We start from the raw sequence: 20,492 nt of genomic DNA, 5'->3' as shown, positions 1-20,492 counted from the left end.
GGTGCGGGACCAGGGGACTCCTGGAAGAGCCCACTAAGCTGAACTGGTCATCATTGTCCTCTGAGATGCCACTCGGTTTCCTAACTGGAAACAATATCCCCTCAGAAGAGAGGCTTGGGAGGGACTACTTTAATAAATAAATTCCTTGCTTGTGGGCTATTGGTTCCCACCAATTCACCGTGTAATGCCCCAATCCTCTCAGTAAGGAAAAAGGATGGAATCTGGTGAATGGTTCATGATCTCTGGATGGATCATAAGTGAAGCTGTAGTCCCCCTACATCTCACAGTACCCAATCCCTATGTAATCTTGGGGGAAAATCCCACCCAGTGCCAAGTGGTTTACAGTCTTGGATCTCAAAGATGCATTCTTTTGCACCACTGGCTAAAGAATCCCAATATCTTTTTGTCTTTGAGTGGGAGGCCGCAGAAGAAAGACACCAACAGATGACTTGGACAGTATTACCTCAGGGGTTCAGAGATAGCCCCCACCTATTTGGACAGGCCCTTAGCTGGGATCTCCTAGATCTGGACCTGGAATCTAATGGGAAAATAGTACAATATGTAGTTCAGTTCAGTTCAGTTCGGTCACTCAGTCATGTCCGACTCTTTGAGACCCCATGAATTGCAGCACGCCAGGCCTCCCTGTCCATCACCAACTGCCGGAGTCTACCCAAACCCATGTCCATTGAGTCGGTGATGCCACCTAACCAGCTCATCCTCTGTCATTTCCTTCTCGATATGTAGATGACCTACTAATCTGCTCTCCAGATGAAAAAAATGCCCAACAACGTGCAATTCAGGTTCTAAGCTTTTTGGCAGAGAGGGGATATAAAGTCTCCCATGCGAAGGCACAGATGATCGAGACAAAGATCACTTACCTGGGAGTTCAGATTACACATGGGTCCAGGAGGCTGTCCTCTGATCTGGTACAAGGAATCCTCCAGTTGCCCTCCCCCATGACTCAAAAACAATTGAGAGCTTTCCTGGGGCTAACTGGGTATTGTAGAATCTGGACACCCAACATATGGTCTAATTGCCCAGCCCTTATATGAAAGCTTAAAGGGACAGGATGATTCAATCCCACTGATGTGGGGAACTCCTCAAAAGAAGGCAGAGGCTACACTGAAACAAGCCTTAACTCAAGCACCCGCCTTGATGTTGCCAGACCCAGAAAGAGCATTCCAACTTTATGCCCACGAAAAAGAGAGAATAGCCTTGGGAGTGTTAACTCAAAGGTTGGGATCTGAGCCCCAGCCTGTAGCTCACTTATCCAAGACGCTAAACCCAACCACCTGAGGCTGGCCTCCCTGCCTTAGAAATCTTACAGCTATTGCAATCCTGATAGAAGATGCTTTAAAACTCTCTTTTGGGTGCAAACTAATTTTTTACCAGCCACCAAGTGAAACAACTCCTAAATGGGAGAGGCCATTTGTGGATGTCTGATCAAAGAATCCTCAGGTATCAAGTAGTGCTGATGGAAAATCCAGGCCTCACTTATATCCCCTTGTGAGATTCTTAACCCAGCCACTCTCCTGCCTACCCCCGAGGGCTCTCTCCCCTTTCATTCTTGCCTAGAAACCTTGGACCACAAGACAAAACCCCAAGAAGGATTGTTGGAAGATCCTCTGACCAATCTTGAGGAAATCCGGTACACTGATGGAAGCAGCTTTGTCTTGGATGGAAAAAGAAGAGCTGAATATGCAGTAGTCTCCAATTTTGAGACCATAGCGGCTAAGCCTTTGCCACCAGGTACTTCAGCCCAATTAGCTGAGCTCATAGCCCTGACTCAAGCTTTAGAGCTGGGAAAAGGAAAGAGGGTAGCCATTTACACTGACTCCAAGTCTGCCTTTCTGGTGCTACATGTACATGCTGCTATTTGGAAAGAAAGGGGCCATTTCACCACCCGAGGGTCCCCAGTGAAATATGGTGATCAAATCCTTAGACTCTTGGAGGCAGTCCATCTGCCCACTGAGGTTTCTGTCTCCCACTGTTAAGGACACCAAAAAGGGAGCACAGAAATGGCACGAGGGAACCAAGCAGCTGATCAGGCAGCTAAGAGAGCAGCATTACAGAACAATGACCTAATAGGGGTTGCCACCTTAGTTCTACAGACTAATTTGCCAGAAACTCCTTCATATACTGAAGGTGAGACTCTTAAAGCTAAGAATGAGGGCTTTCAAGATCATATGGGGTGGTTCCAAAAGGAGGGACTCCTTTTTCTGCCTGGGAAACTCCAGTGGAAGTTGGTTAATGCCTTACATGCCACCACTCATTTAGGGGAAAAGGCCCTCCAAAGATTACTAGAAAGGGCTTTCAGAGGAACAGACCTCCAAATGACTATAAGGCAAGTGGTCTCCTCTTGTCCCACTTGCCATTTAAACAACCTTCAAGGAGCTCCTGGTGGCTCAGACGATACAGCGCCCGCCTGCAATGCAGGAGACCTGGGTTCGATCCCTGGGTTGGGAAGATCCCCTGGAGAAGGAAATGGCAACCCACTCCAGTATTCTTGCCTGGAGAATCCTGTGGACAGAGGACCCTGATAGGCTACAGTCCATGGGGTCACAAAGAGTCGGACACGACTGAGCAACTTCACTTCACAAGGAGCTCAAAGACCCCAGCTGGCCCAGCCTGTCCAACGATGTGGGACTTACCCAGGAGAGGACTGGCAGATGGACTTCACCCAGATGCCAGTTTCTCAAGGGTATAAATACCTATTAGTCACGATAGATACATTCACAGGATGGATTGAAGGCTTTCCCGCCTGGACCAAGAAGGCTGAGGAGGTGGTAAAAACAAAACAAACAAAAAAAACTGCTGCATGAAATCTTCCAAGATTTGGTCTGCTCAGGTCATTACAAAGTGATGATGGGACATCATTTACTTCTAAGGTCACTCAGTTCAGTTCAGTTCAGTCGCTCAGTCATGTCCAACTCTTTGCGACGCCATGAATCACAGCATGCCAGGCCTCCCTGTCCATCACCAACTCCCGGAGTTCATGCAAACTCATGTCCATCGAGTCAGTGATGCCATCCAGCCATCTCATCCTCCATCATCCCCTTCTCCTCCTGCCCCCAATCGCTCCCAGCATCAGGGTCTTTTCCAATGAGTCAACTCTTTGCATGAGGTGGCCAAAGTACTGGAGTTTCAGCTTCAGCATCAGTCCTTCCAATGAACACTCAGGACTGATCTCCTTTAGGATGGACTGGTTGGATCTTCTTGCAGTCCAAGGGACTCTCAAGAGTCTTCTCCAACACCACAGTTCAAAAGCACCTTAGGGGTCTCTAAAGCATTGGGCATTACTTATTATCTCCATTCTGCTTGGAGGTTTCAGTCTTCAGGAAAAGTATAAAGAGCCACCCAATTCTTAAAATCAGGGATAAAACAGATAACCCAGGAGACCTCTCTTGGATGGAAGGAGGCTTTACCAATAGCTCTCCTCTGCACCTGTATTGCCCCTAAGGAACAGGTTGGTCTTAGTCCTTATGAGATGCTATATGATGTGAGAGTTGGACTGTGAAGAAAACTGAGCACTGAAGAATTGATGCTTTTGAATTGTGGTGTTGGAGAAGACTCCTGAGAGTCCCTTGGACTGCAAGGAGATCCAACCAGTCCATTCTAAAGGAGATCAGTCCTGAGTGTTCATTGGAAGGACTGATGCTGAAGCTGAAACTCCAATACTTTGGCCACCTCATGCAAAGAGTTGACTCATTGGAAAAGACTCTGATGCTGGGAGGGATTGGGGGCAGGAGGAAAAGGGGACGACAGAGGATGAGATGGCTGGATGGCATCACCGACTCGATGGACGAAAGTTTGAGTGAACTCCGGGAGTTGGTGATGGACAGGGAGGCCTGGCATGCTATGATTCATGGGGTCGCAAAGAGTCGGACACGACTGAGCAAATTCATGGGGTTGCAAAGAGTCGGACATGACTGAGCGACTGAACTGAATTGATGGGAGACCTTTTGTTTATGTCAATGATCTCTTCCTAGACCCAGAGTCTCAGACCCTCCAGTTTCATACCATGGCCATTGGGCAATTCCAACAGGATATACGCTTGTGGGGTGTGAACCAGTACCCAAAAGATTCTAAGGGGTCACCACTATATGCTCTAGGGACTCAAGCCCTAATTAAAATCTAGAAAGATGGGCCCCCAAAGGCTCAACTCCAGCCCATGTGGGAGGGCCCCTACCCTGTTAATACTTTCTACCCTCACACCGGTCAAGGTACCAGGACATGACTCCTGGATTCAGTACTCATGAGTCAGGCTGTGGAAGAAAACAGAGGAAGACACTCAGTACACCCGTGGGCCCCTAGGAGATCTCAGATACCTATTCAGAACAACAAATGAGTGCCATTCCAATGAACACCCCCCAAATCTAGTTTCTGTGGATATTTCTCAGGACAGCTCTAAAGAGCCAACACAGCTTGGCAGGGGCTGTACTCCAAAACAGACAGGAGATAGATCTTCTGATCCCTGAAAAAGGAGGGACTTGAGCTATCCTGGCGAAGGGAATTTGGAGTTGGCTAATGCCCCTACTAGTCCTTGTTATTCCATATTGATGCTGCTTATGATTGCTCCATATATTATCAATTGTCTAACCCGTTTTGTCTCTGCCCAGGTCAACAAACTACAAAGTGCAGTGCCAGTTCAAGCAAGGATATATAAAATTACAGGTGACCACAGAAAATAACACTCACCCTTAGATGGACACCACTATAAGGACTCTGAGGCCTGAGACTAGCAAGAGGGGGAGGCCCAATGCCCCTCACCGTCCCAGTTCAGTAAGAAGTAGCCAGAAAGACCTCAAAGCCCCTATTCCCAAAGAATTGGGCCTCCCATCTCTTGAGGGGGGAACGTTAGGTAGTTAGAATAGAAAAAAGGAGTTCAGAATGGCGGTGGCTAAAAGACAAGGAAGGGAAAGCAGAGATGTTTTGACATCATCATCTCATGAGACCAGGTTAAAGAGTGGCTTATAGAATCAAACAGTCTGAACACAAATCCTGCTCCTCCACTTATTAGATGAGCAAATTCTGTAGGTTTTTGAACAATTGTAGCCTCAGTTTCCTCATCTCAAAAATGGGGATGATTAAAGTGTCCATTTTATCAGAATAATAAGCACAAAGTGCTTGGCATAGCACATAAGTAAAAAGGGCTCTCCAAAAGTGAGGGCTCTATTTTCCTTGGAGTTTTTTGGAAATTCAGAAAAAGGAAAAAGATGGAGGCAGGATAAAAGTCCTCATAAAAGGCATATAAGTTCTGAATACTAACATATTGAGAGGGTTAACAGTCAGGTAGGAAGGCCAGAGCTCCCCAAGCAACAGGAGGAAATAAACTGTAAGTGGCAGACTTTTTTCCTCTTCTAATCCTGTGTTGTCATGAGGACACTTGGCTCTGTCTGAAGGTAACCTTGAGCTGCTAATGGCTCAGCAAACAAATGCATTTTTCTTATGGAAATGGTTTTTTTAAGCTATGTTAATGAAACTATGTATTTGCTTGGAAATCTGCCTTTCTTCAAGATTCATGTCAATTGTTTTATGGCTGGAGATGACTCCCCTTTTGCCATTCTATCTCAAAATGCATGTTATGGGAGAGGGGCCTTAACTATCTCAGTAACTCTCTCAGTAACCACAACTCTCTGTCTTGAGGCATTTCTTTTATCAGATTAGCAGCTTGCTAACAGGTACATAATGTCTAGCAAGGGGGTATCTTTTCTGCCCGCTTCTGATGTCGATGCCATAAGCTTTCTCTATCTCTTTTATACTTTAATAAAACTTTGCTACACAGAAAGTTCTGAGTGATCAAGCCTCATCTCCAGCCCTGGATTGAAATCCTCTCCTCTGGAGATCACGAATCTTGGCATCACTCACAGTAGCCTTAACCTTTGCAGCCTTAACCTTTCAGTATGAATGTATGCTCATGGTAAATTAAAAATACATCAACTCTTTGACTCCATATCAGGTAAATTCTTTCTTCTGAACAAATACAGTGTTGAGTGGGCTTTCACAATGTGGAAAATGCCAGCAGGAACTTTGAGCTGAAACACCCCCCATTGTCTACCCAACTCCTAGTGTCACCACTGTGCCTCTCTTGGGAAAAGAGAAACCAATAATGTGCATTTTTTTTTTTTTTTGCAGATACCACTGGGATGGGTTTCTCTGGATATACCCCAAAGCCACGTTCAAGTAGGTAGTTGATAGGGAGGACTCCAGCTATACCTGCCATCCTCATAGGAAGACATGATTTAGTTACATGTGTCAGATGTTCATGTACACAATCAAGGTTACACCCTCCCTCTGGGTGTAACCTAAAGTCAAGCCCCTGCTTTATGAGATGAATTCTAGTTAGACTCCCAGTCTCATTAGTTGAAGATGAGAATTCAGACCAACATCAACTTGCTGACCTGTGATTAGAACTTGACACTTGGTCATGATTACCTGACTGAGTACCAGATACTTTCACCTGCTATCTTGTTTCTTAAGTGAGATTATCCCCCTTTCACAGATAAAGCCACTGGGGCTTAGAGAATAGAGGAAGTGTCCAGGCTAAGAACTGAACCCCCAAACATAAGCTTTTCCCATGAAAATTGTAGACTTAGTCAGAAGCCCTTTTAGTTCTGTGCCCCTCTTCCTATTAGGAGAAGGAGGTGAATCCTGTTCTCGCACACAACACAGAGGCCTCCTTACCTTCTCCATTTGAGTCCAGTGGTCCAGTACATCACTTGCAAAGTTAAATTCCTCAGGTCTGTCATAGTCATTCCATCTGAGGGTTCCAGCTCCTGATAAAGATCGGCAGCGCAGGTGCTGAGGGGCATGGTGGAAGCCAGGGCAGGACATGTGGATGCCCCAGAGGACCCGAAACTTCATCAGCCTTTGCATAGTGGAGCAGTCCTCAGGAAACAGACACAGAATTCTCAGGTCACTACCTGTCTTGAGAATAGATGGCTAATATGTTGGTCATTGGAGCAGAAATTCATTCCACTAAATAAAGGCACATTGCTGGCTAATTACTAGAGTAATAGCTTTGTTTCAGTTCACTGGAATTTGGAGGGCACAACTAATAGCTCACTGAAATTTGAAGGCATAGCTAAACTGACTTAGCTGGGAATTTCTCTTTCCAAATGAAGAATCACAAGGCAAAAATTATGAGGAGGGGCTATAGCTACTAGATGAGGTAGGCACATATTCCTGAGGGTCTTCTCCTTCTTTTTTAAACTCCAGGGATGGAAGCCAGCCATGTGGCCACGGTTTTTTTGGTAGAAACAGTATTTTCAAAGTCCTGTATGTCATGCTATCCTTGCTCTGGAAACATCTCTTCCTACTGAGCCCAAATATGTGGTTCTCATGAAAACTGTCATAGTTTTAGATGATCCCACTGCATCCAAATTTGATTGGTCGATCATTTCCCATGATATATATATATATATATATATATATATATATATACAAACTGGGCTAATCATAATCCCTCTCCAAAATTGTGTGTGTGTGTGTGTGTTACCAAAGCCTTAGTGGAAGCCATGAAAATATACACTTTGGAAATTGTCAGTGGCTATAATTCCTGTAATGTGGAGATAACTGCTCTGCATAAGAGAAGAAAATTTGTAAATTTTCAGGGACATGGAAATAAGGGGTAGAGAGAATCTTGGAGGCATGCAAGTCTCTGGTTCATAACTATTGCTCCTGAGGCATGTCTACATCTCTATCCCTCTCTTGTTAATATCCTGTCCTGAATTCTATGTACCAACAATTTTTCCTGTCTGAGATTGCGTTTCTCTTACTTGATATTATAAGAATACTGACAAATATGCACCACCACACTCAGACAGAAGAGGCTAATATCACAGCACTCTCCCTACTAAACAGGGATCTGGCCTCAAGGTCTTCCCCAGGACAGCATTCAGGTACCTATTATCAATCCATCATTTGACCTATGAAATAAAAATTTTTTGCCACTCCAGATCCAACAAATGCTTCTGACATGGGGATAAAATGCTCATTTACTAGGATACTTTTCGAAGTTTGATGGTGGAAATTGGCTTAAGCAAGAACTTCTGTTATATGAGCAGAAAGCCACTTCACAAATAGCTTTGAGGTTTAAGCAGTTTATCCCTGCAAATAATTAAGCCCTCTCCCCCTCAGTTACAGCAACAAGATAATACTGTTTGATGATAGACTCATGAAAGAAATCAATAAAACATGACTCCATTTTCAATCTGTTTAGACTTGAGTGGGTTGCCATTTCCTTCTCCAATGCATGAAAGTGAAAGGTGAAAGTGAAGTCGCTCAGTCGTGTCCGACTCTTAGCGACCCCATGGACTGTAGCCCACCAGGCTCCACCGTCCATGGGAGTTTCCAGGCAAGAGTACTGGAGTGGGTTGCCAGTGCCTTCTCCGTGTAATAACCTAGCCCCAATTAATTTTGGTGCTGCCTTCAGAACCCTGCTACTGCCTACAGAGAAGAGTATTGACTTAAAAAATAGTCACAAACTAAAAGTTGATAGTTATGTTTTATTCAGTGGGAATTTTTAGGACTTCAATCCCAGGAGACAGCATCTCAATGACTCTGAGAGAAATGCTCCAAGGAAGTGAAAGGAGGGACCAGGTTAAAGTTTTGCAACAAAGGATAGATAGACTGAACATCAGAAGACTATTGTTAATTAAAGGAAGCAAGGTAAAGTTAACCTTCAATCACTTGCCAAATCTTCTGAATGCCAAATAAACTTAGTTTAACATTCTTCTCTGAGATGTCCCAGAGATTTTTCTTCAAAGCATCCCAGAGTCAGCAGGAAGCTAAAGAGCTTTAGTTAGATTTTGATATTTGAGATGTTTGTTAGAAATGTGAACAAAGATTTAAAACACAACAGGATCATAGGTCACTGAAACAATGCTTATTTACTTAACCAAAGTAAAAGAGAAATCAAATTCCAGTTTCTTATTAGCTTACTTAGCCAAATCCATTTAGTTAACGTCAATCTAAATTTAGTGAACCTTGACTATGCATAAAACTTTTTCCTCCTCAGGTTTGCTTTTCACAGTTTCTCATCACTTTCTGTATCTAGTCTCATTTCTTATACAAATAAAATCAACAAGCTCATTCTTTCTTTTTTCTCAATAAAATGCAATTTTATTCCTCATACCTTCTTTACTGAAAACACACATTTTATGTCCTACTGTATACTAAAATGTTACTGTATTATTTCTAATAGCTTTAACTGCATATTTAAATTAGAAATTTCAACTCTTAAAACCTTAATTTTTAGTAAAAGATAAGAAGTAAGTAATTATGAACTGTTTTTTACATTGGCATTCTATAGATTGTTGAGCATAAACAGCAGTGATAATTTCTAAAAGCACTTGTTTTCTTATAGAAAACATCTTGGAGTGACATCAAGCATTTTCATTAATATTCCTAAATACTTTTAGTTTTTTTCTTTACTAATTTATATCTCAGTATCTCATTAATGAAATTATCTAGTTATTCAATAAACTTTTATCATTTAACTTAAATTAGCCCAACTTTAGAATTTTAAGTTACCAAATATCTGGAAAGATTATTTTAAATAGATTTTTCTAAAATAGAAAAGAGTTTACCTCAAAGCTCTTATCTTATTTACATTTATTTTAAAGTTTCATTGTATCAATAAAATATAAATCAATGGTGGTGGTTTAGTCTCTCAGTCATGTCCAACTCTTGTGACCCCATGGGCTGTAGCCTAGCAGGCTTTTCTGTCCATGTGATTCTCCAGGCCAGAAACTGGGGTGGGTTGACAATTCATTCTCCAGGGGATTTTCCTGACCCAGGAATCTAACCAAACTCTCCTGCATTGCAGGCAGATTCCTTACAAACTGAGATAGTAGGAAAGCCCAAATCTGCCTGTGAATCTGCCTGTAATGCAGGAGACCTGGGTTTGATCCCTGGATTGGGACAATCCCCTGGAGAAGGGAAAGGCTACCCACTCCAGTATTCTGGCCTGGAGAATTCCATGGGTCCATGGGGTCACAAAGAGTCAGACATGACTCAGTGACTTTCAATTTCACTTGTTGTCTAGTTCCCCTATTTGGGGCTCCATTGTGGCTCAGCTGGTAAATTAATAGTGATTCAAACCATAGATATGCAAGAGCCTTCCCCATAAGAGAGTGGGGAGGATGTAACCTAAATTTGGAGAAAGTGAAAGTTGTTCAGTTGACTTTTTGAAACCCCATGGATTATACAGTCCATGGAATTCTAGAGGCCAGAATACTGGAATGGGTAGCTTTTCACTTCTCCAGGGGATCTTCCCAACCTAGGGATTGAACCCAGGTCTCCTGCACTGCAGGCAGATTCTTTACCAGCTGAGCCACAAGGGAAGCCCAAGAATACTGGAGTGGATAGCCTATCCCTTTTCCAGGGGATCTTCCCAACCAAGGAATTGAATGGAGTCTTCTGCACTGCAGGTGGATTCTTTACCAAGTGAGGTATCAGGGAAGCCCAAATTTGGAGAATTTACTCTCAAAAACAGTACTGTATTGTGTTACTCGATCAGTCACGTCCAATTCTTTGCAATTCCATGGACTGTAGCCCACCAGGCTTCTCTGTCCATGGAATTCCCCAGGCAAGAATACTGGAGAGGGTAGCCATTTCCTTCTCCAGGGGATCTTTCTCACCCAGGGACTGAACCTGGTCTCCTGCATTTCAGGCAGATTCTTTACTGTCTGAGCCACCAGAGAAACCAGAAAAATAGCAAAGGCCATGTCAGGGGAGTGTAATTTCTTCAGTTCCATCTCACCACAGCAAAGATTTGAAACTGTGGACCAGTGTCACAGCTCAGTTAAAGCTCAGTTTTATTTGGCAAGCAAAGGAAAATACATCCTTGAGGCATGAGGGTAGGCAGACCCAAAAGAAGAGAGGCTCAATTTTGGCTCCTCTTTTTATACGTTTTTTCTCCCCCCCCTGAACGTGCCCTGTGTAAGTTGGGCTAGCCAGGAGGGCTGTTGGTTTCACCTGAGGTTCTCACTCTGGTCCTCAGATTTTCTTCTGTTCCATTTTTGTGGATTTTTTCCTTTCTTTGTCTTTTAGCCACCACCATCTTGGACTCCTTTTTCCTATTCTAACTACCTAACAGACCAAGTTTTTAAAAACATGAACAAACAAAACACACCAACACAGAATGTCCTAGGAAGAACAGGTAGAACATTTACATCTCAAAACCCAAGTTTCCTCCTGAAGGCCTTTGTTTAAAGTCTGAAAAGATATATTTACTAAGCTAGCTTTTAACCTTAATGTAACTTAACTGTGTAAGCAATGAAAGAGCCTCTTCAATTTTTAGGGTGAGATTTCCCTTCAATTTCCACTTAAGTAAATACTTATAATTTTTGTATGTACATTTACCCAGCTGGGATGTTAGCTGGAGGCTGGCAATCTGTTGTTCCTTTTCTTTTATTTTGAAACTTTTATTTTCCATATTGAAGTCAGTTTGTTGAGATAAAATTGCGATGATGACTGTGTGCTGGGCCAGCATATGCTTCTTGGGAGTGCCACTTCTCTGATTTTGCCCCAGAGTTGTTTCAGCCCCATCTTACATGTCTCCGGTCTCCCATTGGACTGTAAGACTTGCACAGGTGCTCAGGTCACAGAATGGCCAATTCTTATGTGCATCCTTGGTTGGGCAGTTTGTTAATTACATGACTAGGTTTCCCTATAGGGATAAGGTGGGCTGTATGAGGTCTCTCCTCTACCACTTCTGCAGGTTTCTCAGTCCCCTGAGAAAGACATTGCCAGCCAGGAGGAGAGAGTCCTTCTTCGGAGCTCAGAAGCACTCATAAGATTTCAGTTTTATTTCAAAAAACTTTATTAAGGTAGCCAATAAAAGGAAAAATGACAGGTCCATCTTCCCCCTAATAACTCCGTCCCACCTTACTCAATGTTTAAGCTAAGTCTTCCTCTCAGTCTCTAACTGAGGATAGCCAACCACTCAGTATCCAAATTGAGTCTTCCCAGTACCTTTTACACTGAGGATAACCTCAAACAAAATCTCCCCAGTGCATTCTACACTGAAGATAACCCACTAAGCACCTAAACTGAGTAAAATCTTCCCAGTCTTTTGACTGAGGATAACCCACTCAATATCTAGACTGAGCAACCCAGGTACCTCTTCTTAAAACCAAGTTTCAAGGATAACCTCTTCTCCCACCGAATAAAACTTAGGATCATCAACCAATAAACAGGAGATCCTAGAACCAGGAGACACTCATTCAAATTTGTCTGGACTCCTCAAGAAAGTGGTTGGGCACAACGGGCCTCTGCTGCTACCAAGGCTCTGGATACTCCCAGGGTTCAGGTGGAGAAGAAGAATTTGGTCAGGGTCCCTTCTTTGCAGTCACCATAACTGTCAACATAAAAAAAATATTCACAACCTAAAAGTCAACAGTTATGTTTTATTTGGTGGGAAAATTTAAGACTTTGATTCCAGGAGCAGTTCCCTCAGGGTCACTTGAGATGCTGTCTTCTGGGCTGAAGTGCTAAAATTTTCCACCAAATGAAACATAACACTCAGCTTTTAGGTTGTGACAATTTTTTAAGTCAACAAGAGGATAGATATATGAAAGCTTCATCTTGAAGAGTTTGTCAGTGTGGATCCTTGGGCAATGTGAACTAAAGTATGTCCCCTTCCTTTTTGGTGTCTGTCAGTCAACAATACTTGTTGAGTCCTGTCCCCAGGCCACAGGTGCAAGAAGCAACAGGTACCACAGAGGCAGAGCCCAGAATTAAGGTCACCTCAGAAGCAAACTGAGCCCGTTTGTAATGTTTCCAAAAGCCCCCGTGATCATCACCATTAGGCTTCCTGACCCATATTAGCCAAAAATGTGTACCCTAGTGCTCACCCTATAGTGCCCCACCCAATTACCTAATGCCAACCTACATATTGGGGAACCAAGAAAAATGGCCTGTTAATGGCACAGTAAATTACATGATCTCTTTTATTGTTCCCTATGGCACTCAGTCCCAGTCCTCTTGCCTGGAAAATCCCATGGATGGAGGAGCCTGGTAGGCTGCAGTCCATGGGGTCGCGAAGAGTCAGACACGACTGAGCGACTTCACTTTCACTTTTCACTTTCCTGCATTGGAGAAGGAAATGGCAACCCACTCCAGTGTTCTTGCCTGGAGAATCCCAGGGACGGGGGAGCCTGGTGGGCTGCCGTCTATGGGGTCGCACAGAGTCGGACACGACTGAAGCGACTTAGCAGCAGCAGCAGCAGCATGGCACTCAGTCAGAGTTTGGATCTAAGGGACTCATGCTACATATACCTTTCTGTTGTCACCTTATCCCCTGTCCTCCTATGTCTCTCCCTCCATCAGATGTCCTACCCCATGACTTTCTCCCATAATCATAAACCTGAAAAGGAAAAAAAACTCCAAAAATTGTAAAGAATCCCCTTCTAACTCCTCCTGTCTCTTGCAGGGGGTAGCAGGGGGAGGGAAGAAATTTCCCCCATTCCTTCAAATTCCTTTACTCCTTCATATTCTTCTGACCAAACAAAGACCCCATCTCCCCAAAGGAACAATCCCTACTAGGATGATATTTTATCAGTCAGTTTGCTTCTGTCATCAGAACCAATTTGAGCACCATTTGATCTATATTTTAGCTCTGAAATTATTACTACAAAAAGGAGGATGACATTTTTGACACAAGATGGCCATGATATTCTTTAGATTCTGGATAAAACTGGTTAAAATGAAATCTTTTTGAAATATCAAGATTTGTTCTTTTTGAACATGCAATTAGACAAAACTGGCTTGTTGAAACCTGTTTCTTTTTGGAGCGTCAATCCTGAGAGAAGCAAAAATATGCCTAGGAAAAATTCTGAAGTTAAGTCCTACCATGTCCTTGAGATACAAAGCCTGCTCTGCCTGAGACGTCAGCCTTGTTAACTAGTAGAACTTCAAGCCAAGGAAAAAAGAGGCAAAGAGACATTTTAAATCTTAAGCAGAAAACTGTGAGATCTGTGTCTGTTTAGACATATATGTATGTCTCAGTGTGTGTCTCTGTCTTTGGGTAATATTGCTAAGGTTAATTTGTAAATGAGCTCTAATTCAATTGGACTGAAGAAAAGTAAGCACTTACAAATCAAACAGCTCTAAATAAAAGAGAAATGGTTCACATGAACTAGGAAAAAGTTCACTATTAACTGGTATTAATATTTGTTAACCTAATTAACATAGGCGTATCTTAAGAACAGCATCACTGATTCAATGAACATGAACTTGGGCAAACTCCAGGAGATGGTGAAGGACAGGGAGGCCTGGTGTGCTGCAGTCAATGGGATTGCAAAGAGTCAGACATGACTGAGCAACTGAACAACAACAACATCTTAAGAACACACTGTAAAGGAACTTTTAAGAAAATGCAAATAAGATAAGAGCTTTGGGTGATTTATGTTTTCAAATCTACAGAATGCTGTTATAAAGGACAGTTTATGGTTGCTGAAGGAAAGCAGGATGTGTGTTTTTAATTAAAAAATGTATAAGGAATGGAATTACATTTTATTAAGGGAAAAGGAAATAAGTTTGATTTATAGGTGGCAAACTTATACATTTTGACTTATAGGTTCTCTGAATGGGCAAATAAAATGATGGAAATGAAAGTGAAAAAAAGATTTTTTGGGACATGGACCCCAAGAAGAGAGTTTTGTGCATGGTACAAGTTTCTTAAGACATTAAATTGCCTTTGAAATCTTTTATTATTACTTTAGCTAAATGAATAAATTTTGTTTCACAGTGAATATAAGCTGGTACCAAACTGGAATTTGGCTTTCTGTCCTTGTTAAAAGACAAACTTTTCTTGGAATGCTGCTTTTGATAATGGACTGTGTGAAGGTCTTTGCCTTTAAGTGATTTATTTTTTAAAACATTGTTACTGTGATAAAATAAACATTACTTCACAATGATCTCTGAAGGTTATGGCACACATAGACAAAGCTCATTCTGCTTCTACAAAAATTAACCCCTCATCTGCTCCTAAATCAGGGAATTTAAAATGGATAAACAATGGCTGTAAGTCAAATAGTCAGAGTCATGGGGAGTCCAAAATGGCTGCTTGACTTTTCCTGGCTCTTGATAAACCTTATTTTTTTCATTTAATGGGGTAAAGCCTTTCCTGGCTGCAAAGTTGATGTTCTCACAACGGAGAAAAAAAAATGTTTAAAATGTGTCTTCCACTAAGGTATATGTTTTACAATCTCCAGTGATCAAGGCATCCACTTCACTGAACAAATCATGCAAGTCTGAATAAAAGTTTCACAGACGTCTTAAAACTATCACTGTCACTATCATCCTCAACCATCAGGAAAGGACAGAAGAACAGAAATTAATTATATAGGTTTAAATAAATAAATATAATTATAAGTTTCATGACTTTTTGTCTGACATATTACTTGGCTTCTAATCTTTGTTTTCAGATATAAAGACGCTCTTCTCCTCAAGCTACTTATGGTTCAAAATAATTTGGTAATTTATACTTGTGGGTAAAATTAAAACATTTTTCTTTTCTCTCTGCCTTATCCCTCCAGAAATTGGAGACACTTGGGTTCTGAACAGCCTTACTAGGTAGGCTATAAATAAAAACTAGATAAATAAAAAGACTGTCTCTTGAATGTACAGAAATCTCAAAGTATTTTGGGGACCTCCAAAAGAGAAAACAATCCACTGTAGCAAAATGACAGGCCTATGGCATCTATAGTCAATGGACCAAATTTATTTTAAAAATTAATTAGTTTTGGCTGTGTTTAATAAAAATGGGGGTAACTTCAAAAAATTATGTTTCAGTAAATGGTAAGTACTAGTTTTGTTAATTAAGGTCTGTATTTACTAAGACTCACTTCCCAGTTAGTCCCTTGCTACAAGATGTTATTCTGCTACAAGAGTTAATTGAATTAATAGAAAGATGTTTTAAGTTTGCTTCTGAAGCCTAAATTTATAATCAATCTTTGGGTAAAGATCAGATGCTCCATGATCTACAACCAGGAGATTAACACCAGGCCATAGTCATTTAACACACTAAATCAGACAACCTGGGATATACTGGACTGCATCTGATAAAAGTTCTTAAATTTTTAATTGTAAACTTACTATTACTGCTACCTATATTGTTTGCTATACTGCCTGTTACAGAAAACTGCTGTCTCTTACACAAAATTGTCATCTCTTACATTATCAAATGTGTGACTGAGTCTTTAACAAAATGATATATAGTTTCATATGAGATCAATGATTATAATAATGTAGCTCTAGATATGGGAAGAATCAACAAGAGGGAATGTTTTCCTGGACTATAAGAGACTACTAGTAAGGCAGGTATTGGCCAGATCTTTTACTATTTTCATGGTCAGGTCCAACAATAGCATATTAAGTGACCTATTAGAAAAATCTTCACTAGACCTGGGAATGAGCATTCCTATCACTGTGGGATGAAATAATCTTAAAAGGCCCCCAAACCAAGGATCAAATTTACAGCCATGAAGGGCCCTGCTGACTGGAAACTGGCACTTGCCATCTGCCTCTACAAAGATTAAATTAGGAGCCACTGGAGCCGCTGAGCTTCACCACCCTCTGAAAGGAGTTCAGGGTAGAAATTAAAAATAAGGCATTCTATACTCTGGGAAAAACTGGCGGGACAGGCTTTCAGATAGACATTTTCAAGAAAATATGTTCATGAACCCCAATTCTTGCATCTCCTCATCCTACAGAAACACTGACATCCCAGGCCGATGTCTTGTCCTGGTGTTCCTGATTATCCTCTCTTTTAGGCCCCTTGGCAGCCTTTCTATTTCTATTAATCTTTGGGACATGTATCTCTAATTTTCTTATAAAGTTTGTTTCTTCTAGAATACAAATAAATCTCCAGAAGGATATCAGCTGGTTGGCACATGGACTACCCTGGAACAAGCTGCTTTGTCATTCCATGGACTCTTATCTCCCTGGGACCCCATGAAGCCCCTGTCCAGCAGGAAGAAGCCAGAGATGGTCTCCATCTCTTTCCCAATGACCTGTGTCCTTATAACCTGAGAGTTGGATGGCAGCTACTTAGACATGAGCAGAGTGTTACGGGGCTGAAGACTTGTCTTACTGATAAGAAGAGCAGGGAATGTTGAGTCCTGTCCCCAGGCCACAAGTGTGAGGCTGTGTACCAAGGCCACGGAAGTGGAGCCCAGAACCAAGGTCATGTCCAAAGCTGACTGAGCCCCTTTGTAACATTGCCAAAGCCCCCCTGATCATCACCAGCAGGCTTCTTGACTTATATTAGGCAAAAATACCCACCCCAGTGTTCACTTTATAGTGCCCTAACCAATCATCTATACCAACCTTCCAGCAGGAATTTTTTGGTTTTGTTTTGAGGCATAAAAATTGGCTACTAACCCACGGAAACTGTTGACTCTCCCTAGTCTGTTAGGAGTTGTTGGCCCACTGTGCTCGCAGTGCCCACTTTATCTTTGTCCTTAATAAACTCACTCCTGAGTGCAGTACTCTGTATCTAGAAATTCTTTTCTACTCCACACTTGTACTGCCTCAATAACACTCTTTTTTCCCCTTTGTTTTTTAAACAACACTGTCTTTTGTTTTACAGAACACTTAAGCGAAGAAAGACCCAAAGATGTCAACTGACCCAGATGTTTGACTCTCACCCTTTGGAGAAAAATAATTTGAATTGCCAATATGTAAACACAGAGAGATTTCCCTTAAAACATGAATTGAAGATTTCTCTTGAAAACTTAGAAGGCCTGGAAAACTTTTATTTCAACCTGGCATCAACTGGCAGGAGCTGAAAATTGTCTGTGTGCATGCTAAGTCATTTCACTCATATCCAACTCTTTGAGACCCTATGCACTGTAGCCTGCCAGGCTCCACTGTCCGTGGGATTCTTCAGGCAATAATACTGGAGTGCATTGTCATACCCTCCTCCAGAGGATCTTCTGTGTTGCCTGCATTGTAGGTGGATTCTACCCACTGAGCCACCTGGGAAGCCTGAAAATTGCCTGCTTCATTTAAATGAAACCTTCTTCAATTCAACATAGTTTCCATCACTCTTTATTTTGCCACAGCTATCTGCTTCTCCACTGATTCTACCTATCTAGTATTTGTTGACACTCTAGACTTTATTTTTGGGGGCTCCAAAATCACTGCAGATGGTGATTGCAGCCATGAAATTAAAAGACACTTACTCCTTGGAAGGACAGTTATGACCAACCTAGATAGCATATTAAAAAGCAGAGACATTACTTTGCAACAAAGGTCCATCTAGTCAAGGCTATGGTTTTTTCAGTGGTCATGTATGGATGTGAGAGTTGGACTGTTAAGAATTGATGCTTTTGAACTGTGGTGTTGGAGAAGACACTTGAGAGTCTCTTGGACTGCAAGGAGATTCAACCAGTCCATTCTAAAGGAGATCAGTTCTGGGTGTTCTTTGGAAGGACTGATGCTAAAGCTGAAACTTCAATACTTTGGCTACCTCATGCGAAGAGTTGACTCATTGGAAAAGACTCTGGTGCTGGGAGGGATTGGGGGCAGGAGGAAAAGGGGACAACAGAGGATGAGATGGCTGGATGGCATCACTGACTTGATGGACATGAGTTTGGGTGAACTCCAGGAGTTGGTGATGGACAGGGAGGCCTGGCGTGCTGCGATTCATGGAGTCGCAAAGAGTCGGACATGACTGAGTGACTGAACTGAACTGAGCTTAAAATCTTTGCCATAGGGCCAGATTCCAAGACAGATATGGATTTCCGTGAAGTTGCAAGGCAAATTTATTAGCAGAGATAGTTCTAAAATCCTGCTCTTCTTTCCATTTTTTCCCAACACATACCTCTCTTCACATGCATGAACCCACTGGAGCAAGAACACCAGACTCAGTTGCTAATTTTATACACAGGTGTTTACATGACCACAGGATTGTCCTTAAAATACTCAAGGACAATCCATAAAACCCCTTAATAAGTGGCTAAAACCAAGACAACAGAAAGAGAAATAATGGGGAAATTAACTCTTTAATATGGGCTGAATTGTGCCCCCTCAAAATTTATGTGTTCAAGTCCTAACACTCAGTGCCTCAGCGTGTGACTATATATAAGACAGAATCTTAAAAGAGGTAATCCAGTTAAAATGAGGTCTTTAAAGAGGTAATTCAGTTAAAATGAAATTTAACCTCATATGACTTGTTCAGAGTGCCTTGATGAGTTCTTACAACAGAACTTTGATTTCACAAGCATTTGGACTGAAAAAGCTATTTGTTTTTAAAAAGGCAACATTTTTAGTGCATTACAGAGGATCCCAGCATTACAGAGCCAGGTTTGGCTCCACTTGGTACCAGGTACATGATCTCGGCCATCGTTTATGTCTCCAGACTTGGAGGGCATAGTAATAATACTGTGTACAGTGAGTAAAAATACTCACTATGCTTTCGTAAGGATTAGTGAGATAATCAATATAATCAATTTCTCAGTGCTGTGTCTGATACAGAATAAGGGCTTAATAAGTGTTGAGGTGTCTTCTAACTCCCAGAAAATACTGAAGCCAATCCCTACCAAGTTAGATATATAGAAAATATGTTGTTAATAAAAGGCATTCACCTTAAGTGATTTGAACAAACTTTCACATAATGGAGCTTTTTTCTCAATGTTTTAACTTCTAGGTCTTTTTTACTCCTGTTGGCACCCTCCTCCCACTGCCTACCACATTCAGATATCTGACATTAAATCAATCACCAGTACACCAGTCATGGTGCTGGGCATACCACGTATTCCCTCTGATCCCTTTCTCTCAGTTTCACCATCCTCACTTTGCAACAAAGGAAATGAAGTGTCAGAGAAGAGACTCGCCCCAGGTCTGTAAGTGGCATTGCTAGAATTGAAACTGGGGCTTTAGATTTCACGTTCCGGGCTCTATATATACTTCACTGCCCCGTGGCAGACAAACACACACAGATACATACACGCAAAGAAGCGGTCCCTTACCTGGTACTGTCTAGGAAACGCTTGGTTATGTCTTGGATGGGGACGTTGCAAGTTCAGTTCTCTTCTGATTAGAAGTTCAGTTCTCTCTGTGTTTAGACAACAGAAATTGGTTCCTGACTACAGCTGGGGTGGAGAAGTTGGCAGGAATGAAATGATTCAAAAGGGGGAGGAGATTCTCAAGTGTGACAGCCCTCATGGAGAGAAAGCCAGTTAGAAAAACAAACTATATAACGTAATTTCCAATTATTGTGGGCCTGCCTTGTGGTTTGAATGAACAAATAAAGCCAAATGGAGCACTTTCACAAGTTCTCTGTGGATAACCTGCTCCCCTTTCCCAGTCTTATGTCCCCAGTGTTCTTATTTAAGTGAGAGCCAGGTGGCAGCATTACCTAGTAGTTAAACCTGTGCTTGGTTAGGGGCAGGAGGAGTAAGGCTCAAGATGGAAGGGAAATATATATCCCATATATATATATATATATATATATATATATGATATAATTGTGATTGATT

The 20,492-nt window shown here is 41.9% G+C and overlaps 1 protein-coding gene across 4 annotated transcripts in view; it reads right to left on the bottom strand.

Annotated features, from left to right (window-relative positions):
* The window catches only part of ACSM1 (acyl-CoA synthetase medium chain family member 1), a 64,251-nt gene extending 44,111 nt beyond the window's left edge, over window positions 1–20,140 (bottom strand). The window contains exons 1-2 of one of the 4 annotated variants that reach the window (XM_019987976.2): window positions 19,983–20,140; window positions 6,685–6,888 (exon numbers count right to left, since the gene is read on the bottom strand). In XM_019987976.2, coding sequence (XP_019843535.2) covers window positions 6,685–6,876 — 192 coding nt within the window. In that variant the 5' untranslated portion in view covers window positions 6,877–6,888; window positions 19,983–20,140. Of the gene's footprint in view, window positions 1–6,684; window positions 6,928–12,307; window positions 12,327–19,982 lie in introns of those variants that run through there. The other 3 variants (XM_019987977.2, XM_019987978.2, XM_070779758.1) reach the window with 3 other exon arrangements.
* Between the last annotated feature and the right edge of the window lie 352 nt (window positions 20,141–20,492).

The sequence above is a fragment of the Bos indicus genome, chromosome 25 (assembly GCF_029378745.1).
Source record: "Bos indicus isolate NIAB-ARS_2022 breed Sahiwal x Tharparkar chromosome 25, NIAB-ARS_B.indTharparkar_mat_pri_1.0, whole genome shotgun sequence".
Classification (NCBI taxonomy): Eukaryota; Metazoa; Chordata; class Mammalia; order Artiodactyla; family Bovidae; genus Bos; species Bos indicus.
This window is presented reverse-complemented; position numbering and strand designations above follow the sequence as displayed.